Here is a 24,348-nt window from a genome sequence, read left to right as displayed (position 1 = left end):
GGCAAAGAATCAGGGTTCAGGGAAGCCTCTGCAAAAACATCTTCCACCACATTCAACACAGGAGGTATAGCTAAGGGCCTATGCTGGGGTAAAAACAAGAATTCCCTAAGCCTTTTCCTGGAATCAGAGTAATCCTGGCCTTCCCATTTAAAGTGCTCCCTCATGGAATGCAGAGTCTCTGAAAATGAGAAATCCTCAGGAGGAGAAGCTGTAGGAGTGGAATCATCCACATCCAAATCAGAATAAGGAGGATACTCCTGCAAATCTTCCGCAGAAGCCTCAGAAGCCTCTGAACACTGCTCAAAACTATCAAACTCAGGTTCCACCCTAGGCCTCTTATCAGGAGGGGGCATAGAACCTCTAATCATAGTAATCAAATCTTCTGCCATTTTAAGCATATGTTTCTTAGGCACAGAACCTGAAGTGCTAGGAGAAGCCCCCACTGAAGCTAAACTTGGCCTACCTCTCAAAGAAGTTTTGGAAACAGAAGGAGAGGCTCTAACTACCTTGGGAAGAGAGGGAAGAACAGTTACCTGAGAAGCCCCCTCAGCCTGGCCTACCTCCTGAGAAGGCACATCCTGTAACAGTAAAGTCTCTGCCTGAGACTCCAAAGAAACTCCTGGCAAAACCTCTGGCTCCACTGAGCCTTCTAAAGAACCGGCGCCCAGGACTGCGGTTCATCAACCCTAGGCTTCGCTGTTTTGTCCTTGCGCTTCTTGGATGGCGCCGGAGCATCCGGCGGCATTTTATAATTGCAACGCTTCCCAAACACTAACCTGGCACAGTCTAACCTTCTCTTAATAGTGCGTTTGTTAAACCTAGCACAAGAGCGGCATCCAACAACGCCGTGCTCAGGCCCTAAACAAGGTATACACAAGGTATGGTAATCCCTATGAGGTATCTGTTTCCCACAAGAAATACAGTTATTCACTTTTCTGACATCCGGTTAAATACTGAGGCAAGAAAAAACCAAAATGTTCCCCAACGGGGTACTTAGCCAACTCTGATTCGGTCTGAAACTCCGACTTCAGAAAATTTCAGAACGCCAACCTGCACTCGCAAAACTGCTTCTGCATCGGACCATGCGGCAAAAAAGACTGAGGATATGACGTCGGTCATGCGCATTAGTACCCTGACGTACTGACGTCAGTCTAATGCGCCCTGACCGATGTCAGCCATATACTCTGGTATTCGGGCCGACTGGACAGCGGACTACCCAATAGTTAGGACTGCAGCAATGTGGAATGAAGAACATCTGGTTTTCATACAAGGTAAGGAGGTATGGTGTGAACAAGACGGGTAGTAAAGAGGAGTATATCATTATATGTGATTCAGCTAGTGAGTGAAGGAACTGTTTTACCTGGTGATGCAACACCAGAAGATAGAGTGGTGAGGTAAAGGTACTGGAAGGGGGATGGGAGAATGCCAGATGAAAGCTAATAGGTGCTATTAAATGTAGGTAGTAGAATAGGGGTGGGTGGAATTATCCCAGATGAAAGCAGATAGGATCTAGAAAGTGGGGGAGTGGCTATAGTACTATAAATTTAGAGGTACTGGGGGCGGGAGGAATTGGGGCAGGAGGGGAGCGAAGAGCCCGAGCATAGCGAGGCAAACGTCAGGCTATTGCAGTTTACAAGGTTTCCTAAGGTGTCCTAAAGCTATAAGGTAAGTATTACAGCTCTAATGTAAGAGTCAATTTACTGCAGTTACAGGGGAAGGAGGCAACCACTCAAGTAGAAACAAAGAGCCCTGTGGCTGACCAATATGGTGACCTGCTTAATATTACAAAGCACTGTAAGTGAAAGCTTAACAAATGCTTTTTGTGTAACCTACTCTGTTTAAATGTTGAAAACAACTGATTGCAGTCCTGTAGACACCGTTTTGTAGGGAACTGTAGAGTTCAGTCTGTTTAAATGTTGAAAACAACTGATTGCAGTCCTGTAGACATGTAAGAACATGTAAGTAAACTTGTTTCCCCCCCTTCTCTTCCCTTCACAATTTCGAGTTACTGAAAACTCAAGATTCTGGACTCGAGCTTATGAATTTCGAGCTTTCAGTAACTCGAGCTTGTGATGGGGAACCGTATCTATCTATATATATATCTATATATATATATATATATATATATATATATATATAAATGTGTGTGTGAGCAGATATACATATATTGCACTACACAAAAACACCATATACTTTATTACTTGCTATTTATATGAAGCTGTAAGTAGTTTTCTCATTGTGAATAACATACAAGGAAAGGAATGCTTAGAATGGTTCTAGGAATATGAAATCCTATTTCAAACTACTTTTGTTTTTCATAAAAGGATATTCAAGTTCGGATCTTATATCATCCAACCGATGTGCAAATTCAAGAAGATCTTCTTCTCTATGTTCCTCAAACACTTTTAACTGGATATGTAGTGCTTCATTCTTTATGGCCTTCAGGTGCTGCAAAAAGAAATTATATAGCATACTAAAGAAACAAAACAAAAACGTACATTTGTCACACATATCTGCTTGCTTATGCCAAATGGATTCATCTCTAGGTCAAAAAGGTTTAATGCAGTCAGATCCAGTGACACAGAGAGATGAAGCTCTGACTAAAGCTGTGGAGATGTAAGATCAACTAATGGTTAGTGCAACTGATGGAGCTGGCAAGGGAGGATATTCATGTCCATGCAAAGAAAGGAGCAAGCCAGGCTGTCCAATACCACATGAAGGTGGAACTGCAGTATGTAGTCAGAGGGATGTTGATCGACTTGAGAAACTTCAGTGGCAATTCTTGCTGCAAGTGCAATGTATCATACATCTGTTTCGGAGAGGGCACTGTGGTCCCCGCAGTGATGGAGAACATCCATTCTCCCACCCAGAGAGAAGGATTAGAACTAATAAATAGATCCACATTGCTGGACAATAGTGAGAACATAAACCACTGCTGAGGTTGCCTGTGCAACACCCTCCCAGACACTTATCACACACATTTAGTAATAGCAGGATACGAATATATGAGCATGGTTAATAGGGATGGGCTTGTTCATTATCAGGACTGTTGGGGGCACATAGGGGAAAAAGGTGTTATACACTACTTGACATTCTATCTGTCCCATAAATTGTTAAAAATAAATGTATTATTTCATATTAATCAGTTTTTGAACCTAGCCAATTTTTGGGTTGCATTTCTTGAAGTGCAAAGTGATTCAGCCACTAACAGTACAATAATGCAAAAGTTCATAAACTATATATGTGATTTTCACATTTTAACTTTTACCTCCACAAATATACAGCTTAAACTTCACCTAAACTTTTTACAGTTCAGTTTACTACATGTAAAAGTAATGTTTTAAACATGTACACTTCATAAATACACTTGGATGCATCTTATAAATTTTTATGCAGGTAGTCTACTAATTTAAATATTAATGTAGAAATGGAGTCCACAGGGCACTTACTGGCAATATCTCTCTCAATCCGCAGCGCATAAATTCATTTCTAATGTGAAGCCTGAAGTCCAAGTCATCAGGAGATGTAACAAGAGCATTGATGAGCTGCATACAAGCTACCTACAACAGATAACACTCAGAAAATTAAACCTCGCCATTTCTTGGTTTTCAATATATTTCAATGTGTAAAGGGCATGACTAGAATATGAATATCTATTTTTCAACAAATAAATGTTTTCACAAATCCTTTTTGAAAGAAATCGAGTTCTATAACAATGCTAATATTACAGTTGCAAACAGAGCTCAGTGATGCAAATGCAATAAAGCAAGCAAGGAAAAGTAAACCACATAATTTAACTTTCAGACCAGCTGCCTTTACCAATAACAAACCAAGGGTTTATAAGCATTTTTCTCTTGATAAGCTGCTAAATTTAATGATATGATACAGTTACAACTGATGCTAAAAACTGTACAGAGATGTGCATGCTAAGTCAGAGTTAGAGACATTCCTGTAGCTCATAGCATATGCTAAAACATAGTAGGCTGGTGACAACATAGTATTTTTTACTGAGCGTCATGGAACCATCATTATTCCATGTCACCCAACAGACAAGTAGTGCTCCACCCCTTCCCTAGCCTCCATAAAGTTTTTTTTTTTTTTTTTTAACTGAGACACGCAGATGTATTGGGGCAGATGGTGAGTTAATGTTATAATGCACCTTTAACATTGCCATTCCTTATTTATTGAGGTCATTTTTTTTTAATAAAAAGCCTGAAAGGGTCTATTAAACACTGCCCAAATACATTTAGTGTGCCCTTTGGTGATATACTTTAGAGATAGGTTAGGGGGGTGTCTACAGGCTTTAATGGATGCATCTCTGCACCTATGTAATGCACAGCCTAAACAAATTTAGGGTATCCTTCAGAGACCTCAACTTAATGATAACATGATGTGCGTACACAGAATTTATTGGATACGTCTCTGCACATGTATGGTGGTGTATTCATTCAAGTCCAGGGATGCAACTCACACTTTTCAAAAATTCTGCCCACATACAATTCACAAAGAGACATGTTATTTGTGGCTGATGCCACTTACAACTTAAAAAAAGCTATTTCTAGAAGTATATTCTTATTATGTAAGCATATTTTATACAACAGACGACTTCAGACAGTTCTAAACATCATGTGCTCTTTGATTCACTAAGTTTGAGAAATGCTCAGAAAATATTATTCACCTGAGTACACCGAGTATGCCTAGCTACAACCTTGGTGGCATTAATGCAGATCCGAAGACTGCAACCTGGATATAACAGTGATATGTACCAATGTTTCAGATAACAATATAAAATATAAAGTTTACTCAAAACTGTAGAAATAGCAGCTTGCTGGAATAGTGAAAAATACATAAACTAGCCAAGAAAATACAGAAAAACACAATACCAAAAACTGTGATGACTTTGCCACAGTAAGACATCCAGTGCTGTAAATTACTGAAAAGCAATGAATGGCATGACCGCTTAGCATTATTTATTTCAGATTGAAACAGTGCAATAAAAAATGCCTCCCACTGAAAGAAAGATACCTTCATGAGATGTCTATGCAAAACCCACAGTCGACTTTAGGCACCAGCGAACCCTAAGGCTGGGGGACCCCCCTGGCCCTTGGGGTCCCTCAACCCAGCAAGTTACCCTATTTTGATGTTTTGCAACATATTTGTCAAACCAACAAAAGCTAGTACAGCAATCCTGGTGGGCAATAACTTTCATTTATATCTTCCTTAAAATTAAAAGATATCTCTTGTTATACTAACAGTAGTTTGTCAAATAACAAGCTTCACAATTTTATTAAATGTTTTACCACTGACAGTGCCCTTGACTTAGCTAAATCCTTTTAGTGGGCATTCTCTCCACTACAACTAACATCACAGTCAGCTTTAGGCACATGCAATACCCATGGCTGCAAGGGTCCCCCAATCATACCTGGCTTTGTGGGACCCCACAAAGCTGCTGCTGACTGGGGAAAATGAGGACTAAAACAAGAGTACTCATTTTCTGATTACACACTTTATCAAAAGCACAGTTGTGATATGACCCTGTTTGGATAAAGCTGGTAATCAGTGAATAAACATAAACAAGGTAAGCACTCAATATCAGCAGCCCAGAGTGACCAGCCTCAGTTCTTTCCTTGGGTTTTAAAGAAGAGCTGATGCTTGTGATCTTCAGGAATGATTTTCTCCTTCGGGTAGTTTTAAAATACAGACAGAACACCATATAATGTAATATTCTTGCTCAAGAAATCAAGGCAAAGGCAAAAATAATAGTATAAAAGCTCAAAATCAGGAATACTTAAAATATTACTCTAATTCACTTAAAAGTTAAAAGAATAACATTTTGTATCAGCATGCATTTTTTGGACAAGAAGTATGAAACTGTGATGTAAGGATTTATTGACTGTCTGGAATACTGAATGATTTACCAACAAATCAAACATTTTTATGAGGGACAAAGTAAAATTATGAGGCAAATCAGGCACATTCTGTGAAATCAGGGACAGTGACAGGTATGCATTTCTTGTGACTTAACCCTGCACTGTTAAACAAGTCTCTAATCTGGCATGGAAACAAAAGTGTTGCACAATGTATTGCTATTTGCTGAAGTCAGTGCAAAACTAGTACTGCTGTAGTGTGTGTGTATGTTTCTGTGCAAGAGGGAAAATGATTTGCAGTGTAAGAGTAAAAAGCTGGCTATAATTTATTTTAGATTTCTAGCACATTCATCATCAGCAAAGCCATTACGGTTGTGTTTGTGTGTGTGGGGAGATGTGGTTGCGGTGTATTTAGGAGTTATAAGCTGGCCATATTTTCTTTCACTTACCATTATAAGCATATACCTTACAAATGATTGGTAGCTGTATTTGGTGGTTCAGGAGGAAGAGGATGTGTGTGAAAAGAACTGCTCATTGCCTCTGTGGCACACTGAGTAGCATTGCTATTTCTCAGTGCTTTACTCCTGTTGAGTTCTTGACAATGTTATTTTTTTTCTGAGGCAAGTTCTTGCCATACCTGTCAGTTTGTGTCTTTATCCATGTGCTCCGATTAACCCCAGTACCTCAAAAACATGCAGCAGGTTTTCCTGAAGGTGAAGATGCAGTGTGTGTGTGTGTGTGTGTGTGTGTGTGTGTGTGTGTGTGTGTGTGTGTTTAAAAATATTACTGATTTTTATCTGAACACATACATAACTGGATAGCAGTAAAAAATACAGTTAACAAGTAATAACATTTCAAAAGTAAGGCATAAAATATATCACAGAACATTAAGACATTTAGAGCTTCTAGTAGTCCCACACCCAGACTGTAAAAATGGATTTTGACATGGACTTAGTGGTGGCTTCTGCCCTCATTCACACCACATTCTAAAACCAGCCCTGGTCATAGGTATGTAAGGTTACTTTAGGTTGTGTGAGAGGCGGAGGATGGTGAGGTGAATACTTCTTTAAGTTTCATCACAATAAAACATTAGAGATGTCAGCAGGAGGTCATTATAGCTTATGTTAGTGCTGAGGACAGCGTGGTCATTGTTTCTTTTACTTTTCTAACAGACCTCAGAGATGTACAAAGACGATACTGTCGTTTGTGTAGGGGCTGACTACTGTCTAGAAGCAACAAAGGTCAATACATTACTCTACTCATTTCTAACAGACCTCAGATGTGTACAAAGACGATACTGTCGTTTGTGTAGGGGCTGACTACTGTCTAGAAGCAACAAAGTAGAATACATTACTCTACTCATTTTTTTTTCACTTTCCCCACAATCATAACATCAGGTTTGTATAGATGTTGCCTTTGGGGGAAAAGGGTGAGGATTAAGGAAGTATGCTATGTATATGTATGGCAGCAGTTACTTGAAATACATAACTGTGGCAGTTTGAACCTTTGCTTTCATCCCAATCTAATACTAGAGGAATGCACAAGCAGTGACCATTTTTTTGGTGGGGTAGGGAGGCAGGCAGTATTCCCAGACAGGATTTGTGTAGCCTCACAGCACATGTCTTGTTAGTAAATTGTGAGCTACTATTTTGTTAGCTTTAAATATTAAGCCTTGAACACAACTTATGTTTTCCTTGAAAGACAAAAAATAACACTGAAATTCTTTTTTTTTTTACATATGATTTTTGTTCAGTCCACCACTGGATTAAAGGTTGGTAAAATGCATTCCTGATTATCTATAACCGTATGGGTTCTGGGGGCCATGACTTGAGTGATTTCCTAACCACTTAACTGCTGTGCTGTCTTTGTCAGGAAAGGTGTGTTAAAAGGATGTAAGGGAAAACTAAAGTTGAAAAGCAACACTGAATTTCTTTTCTTAATCATAATTTCTGTTCAAGCCATCATTGGAAGAAAATGTTGTGCAAAATGAAGGAAAACACTTTAAAATGCACTAAAGAGCATATAGAAAGCTGTGACTTCTTGAAAAAGCTGAAGAGTAATATGCATGCTACTAGTAGGATGTGGGAAAAACAGAGGAGAGCACTGGGGGACGTTTATGTGTGTGTGAAGCGGGGGAGGCTGACATACGTGAAATAGGGTCCTAGGCATTATCTACTAAGTCCAGCCCTACATCACTTTTTGAACTAAATGCCAGTAACTGTGAAATGTCCCTCTGTGATATGGGCCAACATAATGTGGTACACAGACGTGTTGTAATGTAAGAGTAATATAGCTATAGTTCAGTCTGTGTGTACTACTCCTAAAACTCTACAGCATGAACTAAAATGTTGCTTTGGAGGAGTAGCAGTGACAGAATGATTCTTTGACTGGAAGTGTCAAGGGAGGTCCACAACTTAGCATTTTGGAGGCTCCCAGCAAAAGTCAACACCAGCCCTGGCAAAATCTATAATATGGCACTAAAGAGACCATTCAAGTGAAAATAATTAAGTAAAACAGAAAGCTATGGATGATGTGGGAAGCACGCCCTCATGCAAAGACTTCAGTCACATCTTTAATCAATTCAGTATATTCCAAGCTAGCACAGACTCAAAACACAAGTTATGTACTTTTGCTGAAATTGCCCCTTGTTTTACTAAGATTCATTTAAGTTCACAGTTCTTTACACGGGTGTCTGCTTCAGGAAATATGCCATACATATATAAAAAATGTTTAAAGAAACCATGATTATAGCACCAACATGCTCTCATCCATAACAAAACGAGATAAAAATAAAATTGATACCGCGGTGGTGGTGCTGCGATAGCGTTGTCACCTCACAGTAAGACGCTGTCCGGTTCGATTCTCAGCTAGAGCGTCTTCTGCATGGAGACATGCGTGAATGGGCGTACCTTCGTTGAAGGTTGTGCGTCAGGCCTGGCAAGCCGGTACATAAAAATCAACTGCCAATCATTAGCGGACCGGAGTTCCGCTGTGGCGACCCCTAACCGGGAAAAGCCGAAAGACACAAACAAACAAACTAACTCTAAACAATAATGAAATAAAAAATCCTCTTTATGCCCAAGTAAATGTTAAGCAAATCCTCTTCCGACACTTAAAAGAATTTTTCTAAACCAGCCTTAGACTGGACAAAAGTCAGCTAAGAAGTGCTGTGTAAGAAAAAAGAAACATCAGCAAAGCTACAATTATTACATTAAAAACACACAACAAACTGACAGTTATGAGGTGGCGCGGTTGGCATAATAGTTAAAGGACCACTACAGGTAAACAAAGAAAAAATATATATTTATTTTTATCTAGTCATGATTTTCTGCACCTCCCAAAGCTGCTTGAATCCAAAAAAAGCATTAATTCTTAAATTTATTTTTTTTCTCCTGTCTGCCCTCATGGGAGCAGACATCCAGATGACAGTATTTTCCCTTGAAAGGCTAAATTTGTCCCAAAATGCAGTCTGACAACCCTGATTGTGAGAACAATTAGCCTTACATTTTGCTGTCAGATCAAGCTTCCATTCACTTTGAAGGGAAAACCTGAAAAATACTGCCTAGTCAGTAGATCCAGTGCCACTGACTGTTCTGCGTTGAGTTTTACAATTATTATTCCTCCTGATGTACTACACATTTTCTGAAAGAAACTTGCAAAAGTGTCAAATTACCGAGATAAAAAAAGACATTGGTACTTGCGTATTATCGCAACCAGATTTTCACGGTAATGCTAGTTGCTTTGGTTTACGTGGAAAAACACTAATACAGTCTTATAAACTTCAACAACATATTTTCTGTAATGTTTGTAAGGTTTAACAATGTTTACTATTAAATTCACTGACAAAATGAATCTCAAAAATAGGTTTCCCATGTTACCGCCAGCATGTAATGTCAGCTAAGCTTGCCCCATACTGCTTTATATGCATTCCTTTTCTCGTGCCATCAAAAGTTGTCAAAGCTTTAGTTCAACTTTTCTACACTGAACTCATTACAACAGCAACTGAGCAATCCGCATCTTCTCAAGCTTTGTATGCAGAAAAACAGTACAAGATCAACTAAACAATCCCTGTCTCTAGAGTCGTATCACATACTTACAAAAAAAAGAAATGAAAACGGGCATTGCAGTAAAACTACAAGCATCAGTACATAAAATCAAAGCAGAACTTTGTATTTCTAACAAAGTTTATTAAACAATCTTTCATTATTTTGTTTGAAACTTACTTGGTACTTCACATAAATTAAATCGCATGTCTCCAATTTACTGTATACTGTATGTAAATGACCAATACATACTTTACCTTTATTAAGTTCATGTGTCCAGTTTCTTCTTTTCTTCAAAAACATTCAGTTTACATATCGTAAACTGGAAGAATAATCCTTCCGACTGGTGTCCCGTTTCTTATTTTAAGTAGCAACTCCAAAAATAACAAACTAAAGCAGAAAAATAAATCTGGAAAACACCTTGCACATTGTACGCTAAGTCCCACAGTGCTTTCAGGCCAATATATGTACACACGCGACCACTCTTAGTGCTGAACTCAATGCTGTATGTTTTTACAGCACGCAAGCCACAAATCCTAAAATTGTACATAATTGCCTAAAAAAGCACTACCAATTTCCCAGAACACTCTTGAACACTTACCCTTCCGTAATACACATCTTTTTCATTTACTTACTTAACCTCAATAAAGTACATTGTATTGCAAAATCTGGTTGCGATAATACGCAAGTACCAAGACATTTTACAAAGAGCAGTTTTGTTACTGTCAGTTCCGGATCAAGTTACTTCTCCCCATCTCTCCTCCTTCTATGAGCCAGAGTCTCACATTTCCAGCTAGGCTAGGTTCAGCTAATTAGCTACCCTGCATGACAATAGACATCAAAACAAATGTCAGCCTAGTGTGCCCTTAAAATACATAGGTTCATACTAGGCTGTTTTTATGGACCATTTTAGGCCTAGCCAATTACCCCATGCAAGAATCAAACCCTGCACCTCGGGTCTGTAAGGTATACACCTTAACCATTACGCCAACCTCCCACCCTGGGGGGGGGGGGGTTCACTAATAACTCTTTCCTCTTTACTGTTGACTCACACTATTCCAGGCAAACTGGGAGGAAAAAAATCAACTTCTTTGTCCAATAAATCAATTCTCTCAAATGTACACAGTGAAATATTTGCTTTGGAGTGTGTAGTGCTTACTGGCTGGCCACATACTTAATTTTTGCACACTTACTTTTATATAGCATAACATGAACCACAGTGCCAAACTTTACCTAACAATTTAATATTTTTTTTATCTTAACAGTAGCCTCCCTAAGCTCTTATGTCAGCCACTACTTTTTGTTACAATAGCTTCACGCAGCCTTTTTTTACTTGTATTCTTTCAAGCATATCTCTTGTACTTTCAGCAACAAATTCAACTCGTTGACAAAGCTTCAAAGTTATAAAGCTTTTCTAAGTAGCAGTACTGCTACTTTGGTTCAGATCACAAGGAGTACATGAACTGGCATCCATTTGATGAAAAAGTAGTCCTACAGTGCAAGAATTGTCATTGTTTGTTCAAGACAATCCAAAACCTTATTCAAAAATAATTTTCGATTCTACCATGTCAGAGCAGAAGTGTAAGGCCAAATTAGGTACACTTGTGAGGTATGCTGGTTTGGCACTAAACACCATCATCCCTCCTGCTCCCCATCACACCGCTTTCAAACTATTCAGGCATTTACAGTGGATATGAAAAGTGTACACACCCCTGTTAAAATGCCAGGTTTTTGTTATATAAAAAAATGAGACCACAATAAATCATTTCAAAAATTGTCCCACCTTTAATGTGACTTATAACCTGTACAATTCAATTGAAAAACAAATCTGTTAAGAGAATAAAATATAAAAAAATAAAATTACAATACTGGCACATCTGTGTGCCCTGTTCAGTCACAGACTCACTTCAGGCTTTGTCCCTACTGAATGGCAGACTGCTACAGTCATCCCTCTCCATAAAGGGGGAGCGATTACAGACCCTGGGAATTATCGCCCCATTAGCCTGACAAGTCTGATAGGTAAAGCTATGGCACACATCATCATGGACCTGATTAAAAAAGATACAGGAAATCTCCAAACACTAGACTCCATGCAATTTGGCATTGTGAAAGGGAGATCATGCCTGCTCAACCTGGTTGACTTCTTTGAGTCAGTCACCAGGGCTGTGGATGAAGGTAAGGAAGTGCATACAGCCCACCTCGATCTGGCCAAGGCCTTCGATACCATTCCTCACTCAGGAATTATTGATAAACTCACCAAACTATGCCTATAAACATCCGTGCATTTCTAAACTTCACCACCCCTCACAGCATACTTTACTAATAACACAGCCATCTTCCTTTAACCATATAAACTTAACTTCAATACCCTCCTACTTGCTTCCCAAGTATCACAGACTTGCTCATATAGCTTACTTCCAATCCAGAAAATCTTTATACATCTTCTCCAAACCTTTAAAGATTACAGTCCGACCCCATCTGCACCTCCTAGTAGCTGGTGATATTCACCCCATCCCTGGCCCAAACAGTTTAGATAACACTAACCCCTTCACCTCAATTCCCTCCACCTCTTACAACTAAGCAAGACCCTCAAACTCTCTCCTTATAGCACATCTGAATATACGCAGCATAAATAATAAAATAGCCTACCTTCATGCACTTCTAGATGTGCATTCTTTTGACATCCTATGCCTTACAGAAACTTGGCTAAAACTAAAACCAAGGATAATGAAATTACCCCACCTGGATGTAATATTTTGAGAATAGATTGCTCAACCAGAAAGAGTGGGTGTGTAGCCATCCTATTCAAATCTGAGCTGCAAGTTATTTCTTTTGATATGCAGCTTCCTACTAGTAGTAATGCTGAAACCCTTACATCAAAATTACAAATCAATACCTTCAAAGCCATTTATTTAATATGCTCCTACCTTCCCTCATGGAAATTATATCAATACCCTAGAAAACATCCTTAGCTGGCTCTCTGGTAAACCATAGTACTGGGTAACTTTAATATTGACTGGACTACCTGTATCTCACCTAACCCAACAACCCATATAAACCTATATGGATTTTACCAAATAATTACCTCCCCTACTAGGATCCATAAATCTAATAACAAAGAAAGCACCTTAGATTGGATCCTTGTTAACAACCATCCCTTGTCTTACAAAGCAGGCATCCTTCCAGATGACATTAGTGACCACTCTCTAACCTTTGTATATAGACAAAAGATCAGCATTCCTAACTCTAACTTATTTAGAACTACTTGGTTTAACAAAAATTTTAACCAAGAAAGCTTCCAAACCAAATTTAAGGCATGTGACTGGTCACGTCTAAAATACCTACCACTAGAGGAGGTAGTGTTATATTTCAACACTAAATTCCTACAAATCTTAGACTATCATGCCCCTGTTCGATCCATCAGAAACAGAAAAACTGCTGTATGGCTTACAAATGAAACCAGAAAAAAAAAATCACATTTAGAAATAAAATTTGGGACAAATGGAGAACTACTAAAAATCCAATAGACCACCTATATTTTAAGCAACTGAGGAACTCTACTAAAACTTCTGTACTCCTTGACAAGAAAAACTTCTACTTTCGACTCCAACAAACCCACCAGCACAAACCACAAAAATTCTGGACAGGCATAAATAAGCTCTTATATCCAGGCCACTCCAAAACACCAACCCCAGCAGGCTCGACCCATGACAATCCTAAACGTATTGCTAATGCCTTCAGTACCTTCTTTACTGATGCAATCCAATCTCTAGCCAATTCTTTACCCCCTGTTACCACTAACCTGTCACCCACTTTAACAAACTTGTCTCCCTCATTTCATCTACAACCAGTGCCTACATCTCTTATCTGCACCCTTCTCCAAAGACTTAAACCAAGCACCCCTTCAACTGACCTCCTACCAGCTGAATATCTGCAGAAATCAGCTAACGTCATAGCCTATCCCATCTCCATACTTATAAACAGAACAATCACTGAAGGAACTATCCCAACTATCTGGAAAATCTCCCATATCATTCCTCTTCATAATGGCAGTGACTCTAATGAACTCTCTTTCACCCTATAGCCCTACTCTCTCCACTAGCAAAAATAATGGAGAAGTGTATTCACCGACAACTACTCAACCACCTTCTCCACAACAATTTACTTGCCACCTGTCAACATGGCTTTAGACCATTCCACAGCACAACTTCTGCCCTTCTATCCTTTTCTGATTGTACCAACAAAAATCGTAATAACAACTCCCTATCATCTGTACTCTTTATTGACTTCTCAAAAGCCTGTGATATGGTTACATCTTCTTTTAGATATACTTAAATCTCTCTCACTTGATACACAGGCACTACACTGATTTAAGTCCTACCTAGAAAACAGACAACAAGCTGTGTTCTGAGACAATGAACTCTCTACACACCTTCCCGTTTCCCTTGGCGTACCTCAGGGCTCTATCTTAGGCCCTCTCCTATTCTCCATTTTTATTAACTATCTAAATCTTACAATTTTTCAAGCCACCTGCATACAATATGCAGATGACTCTACGCTAATGTGCTCTGCTACTTCCTTACCCAAACTCCAATCGCTTACCCAGAATGTATTCAATAAAGTTGAAAATTGGTTCCTACAACGCTGCCTTCTCCCGAACGCCAAAAAAACTAAATTACTGCTCTTCAATCCTACAGTAAAGTTCTCTCAATTAGACCTTACAGTGACATCCAAAAATGGTATTGTAATATCTCCAGAACCTACCATCAAACTCTTAGGAGTGATAATTGACCATAATCTTACCTTCGGCATACACATCAATACCACCATAAAATCAGTTAATAGAAAGCTAGGCACCCTTTACAGAATTAAACCCTACCTTACCCCCACTGCCAGAACTACTATTGCCCACACCCATCTCATCTCCACACTACTCTATGCCTCTCCCATTTATACCAATCTTTCAAAAAGCAATCTTAAACTGGCACTCACCTATAACAACATAGCTAGATTTGCCACAAACTCCCCATTCAGAACCTACCATTGTCAGAATATAAAACAACTTGGATGGCTTGACCTCCAAAATCGACTATTATTTCAACAACTTACCATCACAAACAAGATCTTATATCATCCTACTAATACATAAATCCAACAATAAGGCTGAGGACACACTGTTCTCAAACACTGTAGGGAAATCTTGGAACCTGCTCCCCACGGAACTTTCATCTCTCTCTTCTACATCTCTATTCAAAAAGCAACTTAAGGAATATCTCCTAACTCACTGGTTATGCCCTTGCACAAATCCTGACTAAAACTCTCCTCCTTCATTTTTTTATGCCTAGATTTTCTTAATACTCTCATCCCACCTCCTACCAATCGCTGTGAATATGTGATTTTCAGTCTACTAAAGTTACTACTAATAATGCCTTACCTTAATCTGTTATTGAGCTTAATACTCACTTAGCATGTGCTGTTCTTGAGAAACAGAACTCTACCTTAGTTTAACCTGCCACAGAGCTTACACTTGCTTAGCAAGCTCTACCCTAGCTTCTTTTACAAATTATTGCTTGTACACAATTGCAAACCATATTAGTACTATGATGTTATGTAACAATCTTGTTGTTCTACTTGTAATTATGTACTGTGACTAACTGTAGTGGAGCTTTTTTCCCCGGGTCTCTACTGAAAATGGACATGTGTCCAGCTAGACTAGCACGGTCAACAAATGTAAAATAAATAAAATAAATAAATAAATAAACTAAGCATTAACCTCTATATATTACTAGGTGGGCTGCAAATTGGCTCACAGACAGAACACACAATGTGAAAGTAGCGGACTCCAAGTCAGACTGCCAACCAGTCACAAGTGGAGTCCCACAGGAATCGGTCCTGGGTCCTCTCCTGTTCGGAATCTACTTTTGAGAAGTCCAGGCCAATACAAAGGGACTCTGGCTGACCAAGTCCACAGATGACTGCAAGCTGGGAGCCATTATTAACTCCCCAAGCGATGCAGACATCCTACAGAAAGGCCTCAATGAGAACAATGACTGGTGTTGAAACCATGGCCTTAAGCTTAACGCCAGAAAATGTGTCATTCGCTTTGGTAAAAACTCAGGTCCCACTAATTACCACATTGATGGGAGCCCACTGAACACTGAAGGTGTTATAAGAGATCTGGGGATGCAGGTTGCCAGCAACCTCTCCTTCGACCACCAAATTGCCACTGTGGTTATAAAGTCCTTCTATGTGGCACATCTCATTACCAAGGGTTTTGCATCCAGGAAGAAAGAGGTCATAGTCTCTTCTCTACTCTTCCCTCATTAGAGCAATCATAGAATATAATGCCCCATTAGGAAATACAATTTTTGGAAAACAAACCACTGAAAAATCCACAGAGAAGCAACCTCAGTCTAACACGGCACACAACCCATGTTTATTAAAATTATGAGCGCTTTTGTTTGGTACGATACCAAACATCTTCAAAAAACACATGCAACATAAAACATTCAACTGTTATACTTTAAAATTCATCATGTGATCAACCACCTGATCCAAATCCAACACTAGTCATGTGGTTTGCCCTACAAATTACTTAAAGACATACATATTTTATATGCTATAAAGCTTCATTGTTACATAAAACTTTTATGTTATAAAACATTATTTTACATATAATTTAAAAACATATTCAAACATAAAACCATTGCAAATTTAAAAATATTTAATAGTTATTTGTTAACATCCCTGCCTTACCTATCTAGTCAAGCTCTTTAACTTTAGTATTGAAGTAATTGAACAAACATCATTTAACCCAGGTAATACATATGAATGGCAACGTAGTTGGCCAAACTAATTCACATGCTTCTAATTTTAAAGATGCAGCCCCCCCCTTCTTCTTTTTGGATTTGGTCAATAATCTTGAACTTAAACCAGTGTCCTGGGTGTTTTTTACATGGTTTGCTAAAGCATTTTCAACTTTTCTTTCTTTATAGCATAGAGATGTTCATAAAGTCTCTCTCTCAGTTTCCTGTCTGTCTTCCATATGTGTAAACTGGGACAATGTTGGCATAAAGCTATATAAACAACTCCACTAGAATTACAATTACATTTATGTCTTGTCCCCTACTTTCTATATCTGATGGTGAAGGAACTTCCTATGTCAATGTACTTACAATGAGGGCAAGATTCACATTTGAACATGCCTTTAATTCTACTATTAGGTAAATCCTGAAAATTTAAAATGTCTTAAAATTCAACCTTTCTTAAAAACAAATTTCGGTTTCATATTACTAAAATTATTGCAAACTGTGTTTGTAGCTAATAAGGGCCATTTTTTTGATATAATATTTCTTATAGCTAGTGCATCTGTAGTAAAAGTAGTGATGAATAATAAGTTGTTGGAAAATTCACTATTAGTTACACTATTACCCATGTTTATGTAATTTAAAATAAAATCCTGAGCATTATGCTCACTCAAAATTGCTTTATAAACTCCTCGTGTTCGTTTATTCACTACTTCAATTCTCATCTCATTCACAAAATTGTCTGGGTATCCCGTCTTAATAAACATAGAAGTCAAGTTATCACATTCTAATAAAAAATCAATTTCTGTTGTGACCATTCTAGCTGCCCAAACAAATTGCCCCTTTACTACCGACTCTTTCTGTTGTAGGGGATATTGACTTGTATAATGAAAAGAATTTGAAAATGTAGTTTTCCTAAAAATTGTAGCTTTATAACTATTACCTTCATGGTCTTTTGAAAGTTTCACATCTAAAAAAGAAATTTCATCTTTCTCATATGTGTGAGTGAACTGTAAAAAATGTTGTAGTGTTATTTAAATATTGAATAAATCAATTTACTTCATATTCACTACCATTAAATAAAATAAAAACATCTAAAAACCGTGTATAAAATTTTGTCATATTAAAAAAATTGTTGGTGTCATTAAATATATACCTGCTTTCCCATTCAGCTAACACCAAGTTTGCATAACTGCTACCACATGGTGACCCCATGGCCACTCCTTTTTTTTGCAAAATTTCGTGTCAAACAAAAAATAATTGTTGTTTAAAATAATATCTAAAAGTTCCTCTATGTTCAACAACCCAAAGTTTGTGGCTCCCCTACTTCGCAATTTTGAACAAACCCATTCAACACCTATTTCATGGCGTATACATGTGTATAAATCTTTCACATCAACAGCTAAAAATGCATATTGTTCACTGTATGTTAAAGCATTAATAGCATTCAAGAAAGACCACAAATCTATGCATATATGTGATTCATTGTCTATGTATTTATTTAATATACTATCCACATATTTTGCTATTGGATATGTCAAAGACTGTCTGCTATTCACTATGGGTCTTAAAGGGGGTTTCTGTAAATCGTTATGGATCTTCAGAATCCCAAAGATCACTGGTATTTTTGGTGCATGCATAGAAAAATAGTTATGTACTTTCAAATCAATTCTACCTTCAATAAACAAATCACTAGTATACATTTTAATTCTATTATAAGCAATACTTAACTGATTCAGTGAAATCAATTCATAATTACTTTCATCACTTAACATCAATGCCATTCGTCTTACATAATCACTTTTTTCCATGAATAACAAACCACCTCCCTTGTCAGGTTTCATAACCCTTACCCGACTGAATTTCATGTAGTTTATTAAAATATTATTCTAAGGTTTACATATTTTTATACCTATTATGTCCCATTCCATCACGAGTGAATACATTTCTAATGTCTAATTCACATATTTTTTCGAATGTGGAAATAATAGGAGCTAAAAGTTGATTATAAGTGCTTGGAATCACAAATTCGCTTACATTTTCATTTTGATGGATGATTAATTTAAAATTAACCTTCCTTGTAAAAAGCTTTAAGTCAATTAATGCATTTGCAATGTCTCCTCGGCAAGTTGGAACAAATGGCAAGCCCTTTGATAACAAATCAGCTAGCTGGCAGTCGATTTCAAAGTATGAATAATTATATATCTTAAAGTCACGCTCAGCATTTGTTATTATTCTAACTTGTTCCTCACCTTCCAATTCAGTCTCAACTATAGTAGGTGGAACACCTAGTGTTTCGGCTATTTCTGATGCTGTCGTTCGTTCTGATAGCTGTATCTCCCTGTTGTAACCCCCTTGGTGAAAACCCCACTGATTACTGTTCTGGTTACTTGAATTTGCAGGATGCTGGTAATTTGAAGTGTTAGAACTACATTATTCTGTTGTTTCCATTGAGGGCTGTTCCTTCGGTTCTGGCTCCATTCGCTTCACCTTAACACTCCATGTCCATTTGAGGGTTGTTGAACCAATGCAGCATATGTTACGTCGCCTGCTACATCGTCACGGTTTTCTTTATCTTCAGAAAACCCGTTACTAGGATTTGAGTTATTTATATCTACGTTACCTCGGTTGTTCCACTGTTGAGACAATGGTGGGGGTGGATACGCCAAACCATTACTATATTCAATATTATCACGTTCTAATTTTTTATTTTTAGTTGTTTTACATTTCAAAATTTGACTGTCAATGCTAGAAAAAATACATTAATACTCATATTTGTATCTTCCAAAGTCTTGGTTGTTTTTAATTCGTGTATCAATAATGTTTATTTCCCTTACAAGGGATTCAACCATAAGCTGATAGTGCTTTATTAACATTTGCAACAGTTCAAGTCCTTGCTTGTCTAACAATTTTATTAAGTCCAAATGAAAGGGGGAATTTCTCACTAACCTAATTGGGTAACGCCAGATTCTAAGTCCTTTAGGTACTTGTTGTCTCCTTAAACGCTCTTGAAAATATGAAATTTCTAGTTGAAGTTTTTTCAACTTCAAAGATTTGTAGTCAAGGATATCTAAATTGTTGGCTATCATATCCACTGAAGAACAGCTGCCTAAATTACTTCTATTGAATATATTTTCTGTTTGCAGGGAAGTTGGTGCACTTAACCATTCACTTAAAATAGGTGCATCGGTAACGGATTCATGTCCATTTTCCATACCTTGTGTCATAGCTCGTGTATTAATTTCCTGAGAGGTACGATTTTCATACGTCTGAGATGAAGGCACCCTTTAGTCATCCCTATTGTTGGTTATCATATTGTCCATTTCTATTGGGGAAACCAATGCTGACAGATGATCCAATTTTTTTGTTAATAAACTGAGTCAATTTAACAAGTTCAGACTCTTGATTCATAGTAGTATCATTTTCATTGCTATTAATATTATTAGGTGTACCAATAATGCCGTCTGAAGTAATGCTTCACACCACCAAAACAAACTTGGAAATACAATGTTTGGAAAACAAACCACTGAAAAATCCACAAAGAAGCAGCCTCAAGTCCAGCACGGCACACAACCCACGTTTATTAATATTATGAGCACTTTTGTTTGGTACAATACCAAACTTCTTCAGAAAAACACATGTAACACAAAACATTCAACTGTTATACTTTAAAATTCATCATGTGATCAATCACCTGATCCAATTCCAATACTAGTCATGTACATATTTTATATGCTATAAAGCTTAATTCATTGTTACATAAAACTTTGTTAATAAAACATTATTTTACTTATAATTTAAAAACATATTCAAACATAAAACCATTAAAAATTTAAAAATATTTAATAGTTATTTGTTAACATCCTTGCCTTACCTATCTATTCAAGGTCTTTAACTTTAGTAATGAAGTAACTGAACAAACATCATTTAACCCAGTTAAACCAAAGATCCATAAAGATTTACAGAACCCCCTTTAAGACCCATAGTGAATAGAAGACAATCTTTGACATAACCAATAGCAAAATATGTGGATAGTATATTAAAGAAATACATAGTCAAAGAATCACATATATGCAAAGATTTGTGGTCTTTCTTGAATATTAATGCTTCAACATACAGTAAACAATATGCCTTTTTAACTGTTGATGTGAAAGATTTATACACATGTATACCCCATGAAATAGGTGTTGAATGGATTTGCTCAAAATTGAGAAGTAGGGGAGCCACAAACCTTGAGTTGCTGAACATAGAGGAACTTTTGGATATCTTAAACAATTATTTTTTGTTTGACATGAAATTTTATTTGCAAAAAAAAAGGAGTGGCCATGGGGTCACCATGTAGTGGCAAATATGCAAACTTGGTGCTAGCTGAATGGGAAAGTAGGTATATATTTAATGACACCAAATTTTTTTTTAATATGATAAAATTTTATGCACGGTTTTTAGATGATGTTTTTATTTTATTTAATGGTAGTGAATATGAAGTAAATTGATTTATTCAATATTTAAATAACACTACAACTTTTTTACAGTTCACTCACACGTACGAGAAAGATGAAATTTCTTTTTTAGATGTGAAACTTTCAAAAGACCATGAAGGTAATGGTTATAAAGCTGACAAATAACCAAATGGAAATGGAAGGTGCAAAAAGTCACTAGTAACCACAAAAAGCACCCTGGATCCAAGGATGTTGTCACGAACAGTTTAATAGCACACAAAAAGCAGAATGAATAAAAAACGCTGACAATATTCCACAACATGTTTTTGTCCTTAACTTCATCAGATGAAAATCACCCAAGTGAACTCACCTTATATACTTACACAATTATAAAAGATCCAATAGTAAAACAAATCTAATTAAAAGCAATTTTAAAATAAGGAAGTACTGCTGTGACATGTCATACCCAATGAATATTCTAAAACTAAATATATGTAAATATAAGAGCTTGCTGAAATAAAACATGTAATATATACAATGTCTTGAACCTGTCATATTATAAAAACCAGTATGAAATTCATATAAAATACACCACAATACACAAAGGAATTAAAATAATGAATTAATGGACCTGTACTTATAACTTGGCAGACCTCAGTTTCAAAACTGGAATGAGGGATATCATTTCATTAAGACCTGGTGGTCTATTGGCCTCTAATATAATTTGCCAATATAGTTCTCTGTATTCTACAAGTGTTTCCCGCATCCCACCTCTGGGGTCAACTAAAACAGTTTCTAAAACAAAGAACTTGAACACTGCTGATTTACATGTAATAGTGTGTTTGTATAGTGCATTATTTTCTTTTTTACTCCTAATATCATAAAGATGCTCATAAATTCTTTGCTTGAGCTTCCTTTCACTTTTCCCTACATAAAATGAATCACATTTTGTACAAGTAACTAAATATATAATACCTTTAGTGTTACAATTTACAAATTACCTAATGTTAATTTCTTGCGCCTACTTGATAAATATAATGACTCACCTAAAGTAAGGTGTGAACAGTAACTACACCTTCCACATTTAAACAAACCTACTTTCTTTTTTTCTTTTTAGTAACATTTTCAAACATTCTATCATTCATTCCTCTCTCTAATATATTCTTAATATTGTTACCCCTCCTGTAAATGAAGTCAGATAATCTGGCAAAGCTTTTCCATTCTTTATCTATAACCCTTTTAACTATTCCTGATGCCCATCTTAAGTAGTAATGATACCCGATTCATAATTAGCACCACTATTTTCATTACCTAACTCTTGTCTTACACTAGTTTCACCTTTACCTAGAATAGGTGCAAACTTGCCCCTTCTCTCGCAAGTAACCTCACTACATATTTGGTCAAATAGTTCACCCAGATAGCCTCTGTTTAAAAATAAACTTTTCAACATTTCACATTCACTATTATAAATAGTGTCATCAGAAGTCATTCTCCAAATGGAGGCCTTAAATTTTTGGCTCCTCTGAGGTACTGCTTTAATAAAGGATGAGAAAAAAGTGGTGGCTCTGTATTGTAATGAGCCGAAATGGCAGGGGCATGAATTTTAATTGATGAAAAAGATAGGCCTTTATCCAGCATCTCAGTTAAGTATTGCAAAATCTGAGGAATATTTGGTACAGCTGCATCAGTTCCTTGTGCCTGGTTCCAAGCACAGAATCTCTTCCATTTTCCAGCATAAGACTTTCTAGTACTAGGCCTTCTGGCTTCCAGAATGACATCCATCACAGCTTTACTGGGAGGTGTTTTTTGTATGATTACATTATCCGCCATGCTGCCAGGTTTAATGTCCTGAGTTGGCTGTGCAGGATCTGATTGTTTTGCTGGGAAAGTAGACTAGGTATTTAAGGTAAGGTCCAAGCTGGGCATAGAGACAAGTTCCTTAGGATTGGATACCAGTACTGACGTGGCCAGTCTGGGGTAATCAATATCATCTTTGGCTTCTCCTGTCTGACCTTTAGGAGTACCTTCGGGAGGAGAGGTAGTGGAGAAAAGGCATACACTGATAGGTTTTTCCAGCTGAAAGATAGGGCGTCCACTGTGCATGCTTGTCTGTGATAAGTCCTTGTGCAGAATCTTTTTAGTTGGTAGTTGTGAGGGGAGGCAAATAGATCTATGTTGGGGAATCCCAATTTCCTTATTATCATGCTGAAGACTTGTGGATCCAACTTCCACTCGTGGGGATCCATGAGGTTTCTGCTTAGTACGTCTGCCAGAGTAATTTCCTTTCCTGGCAGGAATTGTGCCTGCAGATGTACTTGGTAAGTCAGAGCTGTGTCCCACAATGTCATGGCTAGTCTGCAAAGGGGGTAAGAATGTGTGCCCCCCCTTCTTGTTTATATACCACATGACCGTAGTGTCGTCCGTCTTTATCAGCAGTTGTCCCGGATCAAGTAGGTCCTTGAAGGCTGTCAGGGCATTTTGAACAGCTAGCGTCTCTTTTTGATTGATATGTAGATGCATTTGGTTTGAGGACCATGTGCCCTGAATGCATCTTCCTGCCATGTGGGCCCCCCAGGCATAACCTGATGCATCCGTTGCTAGTGTCGTCCGTCTTTATCAGCAGTTGTCCCGGATCAAGTAGGTCCTTGAAGGCTGTCAGGGCATTTTGAACAGCTAGTGTCTCTTTTTGATTGATATGTAGATGCATTTGGTTTGAGGACCATGTGCCCTGAATGCATCTTCCTGCCATGTGGGCCCCCCAGGCATAATCTGATGCATCCGTTGCTAGTGTCTGCCTGACTGGGGGTAATGTGAATGGCTGTCCCTTGTTTTGGTGACAAGCCTTTACCCACCATCGAAACTCCTGCTGCAGGCAGGGAATTAGAGTAATCATTGTTTCCAGGCTGTGGCAATGTTGAGTACAAACACTTTTTAGGTACCATTGAAGTTTCCTCATATGCAGTCTTGCATATGGAATTAGTAGGATGCAGGATGCCACAAAGCCCAAAGCCTGCAGAATTTTTCTTGCAGATAACTGGGCCTTTGCTGCCAACATTTTGAAGTAGGTAGTCAGTTGCCTTTGTTTTTCTGGCATGAGATAAGCCGTCTGGGCAGTTGTATTTAAGCTTGCACCCAGGAATTGTCTCTCTTGAGAGGATACTAGTTTTGATTTCTTTTTGTTGACTGTGTACCC

At 37.7% G+C, this 24,348-nt stretch overlaps 1 protein-coding gene across 3 annotated transcripts in view; it reads right to left on the bottom strand.

The window, feature by feature from the left end:
- DIAPH3 (diaphanous related formin 3) overlaps nucleotides 1–24,348 on the bottom strand; it is a 4,946,160-nt gene that overhangs the window by 2,888,403 nt on the left and 2,033,409 nt on the right. For all 3 annotated transcript variants that reach the window (XM_044072887.1, XM_044072888.1, XM_044072889.1), the window contains 2 exons: nucleotides 3,450–3,560; nucleotides 2,330–2,448 (listed from right to left, as the gene is read on the bottom strand). In XM_044072887.1, coding sequence (XP_043928822.1) covers nucleotides 2,330–2,448; nucleotides 3,450–3,560 — 230 coding nt within the window. The remainder of the gene's footprint in view (nucleotides 1–2,329; nucleotides 2,449–3,449; nucleotides 3,561–24,348) is intronic.

The sequence above is a fragment of the Protopterus annectens genome, chromosome 5.part1 (genome assembly GCF_019279795.1).
Source record: "Protopterus annectens isolate FY-2018-M chromosome 5.part1, PAN1.0, whole genome shotgun sequence".
NCBI lineage: Eukaryota > Metazoa > Chordata > Ceratodontiformes > Protopteridae > Protopterus > Protopterus annectens.
Note: the sequence above shows the minus strand (reverse complement) of the source record. Positions and strands in the feature narration are given on the sequence as shown.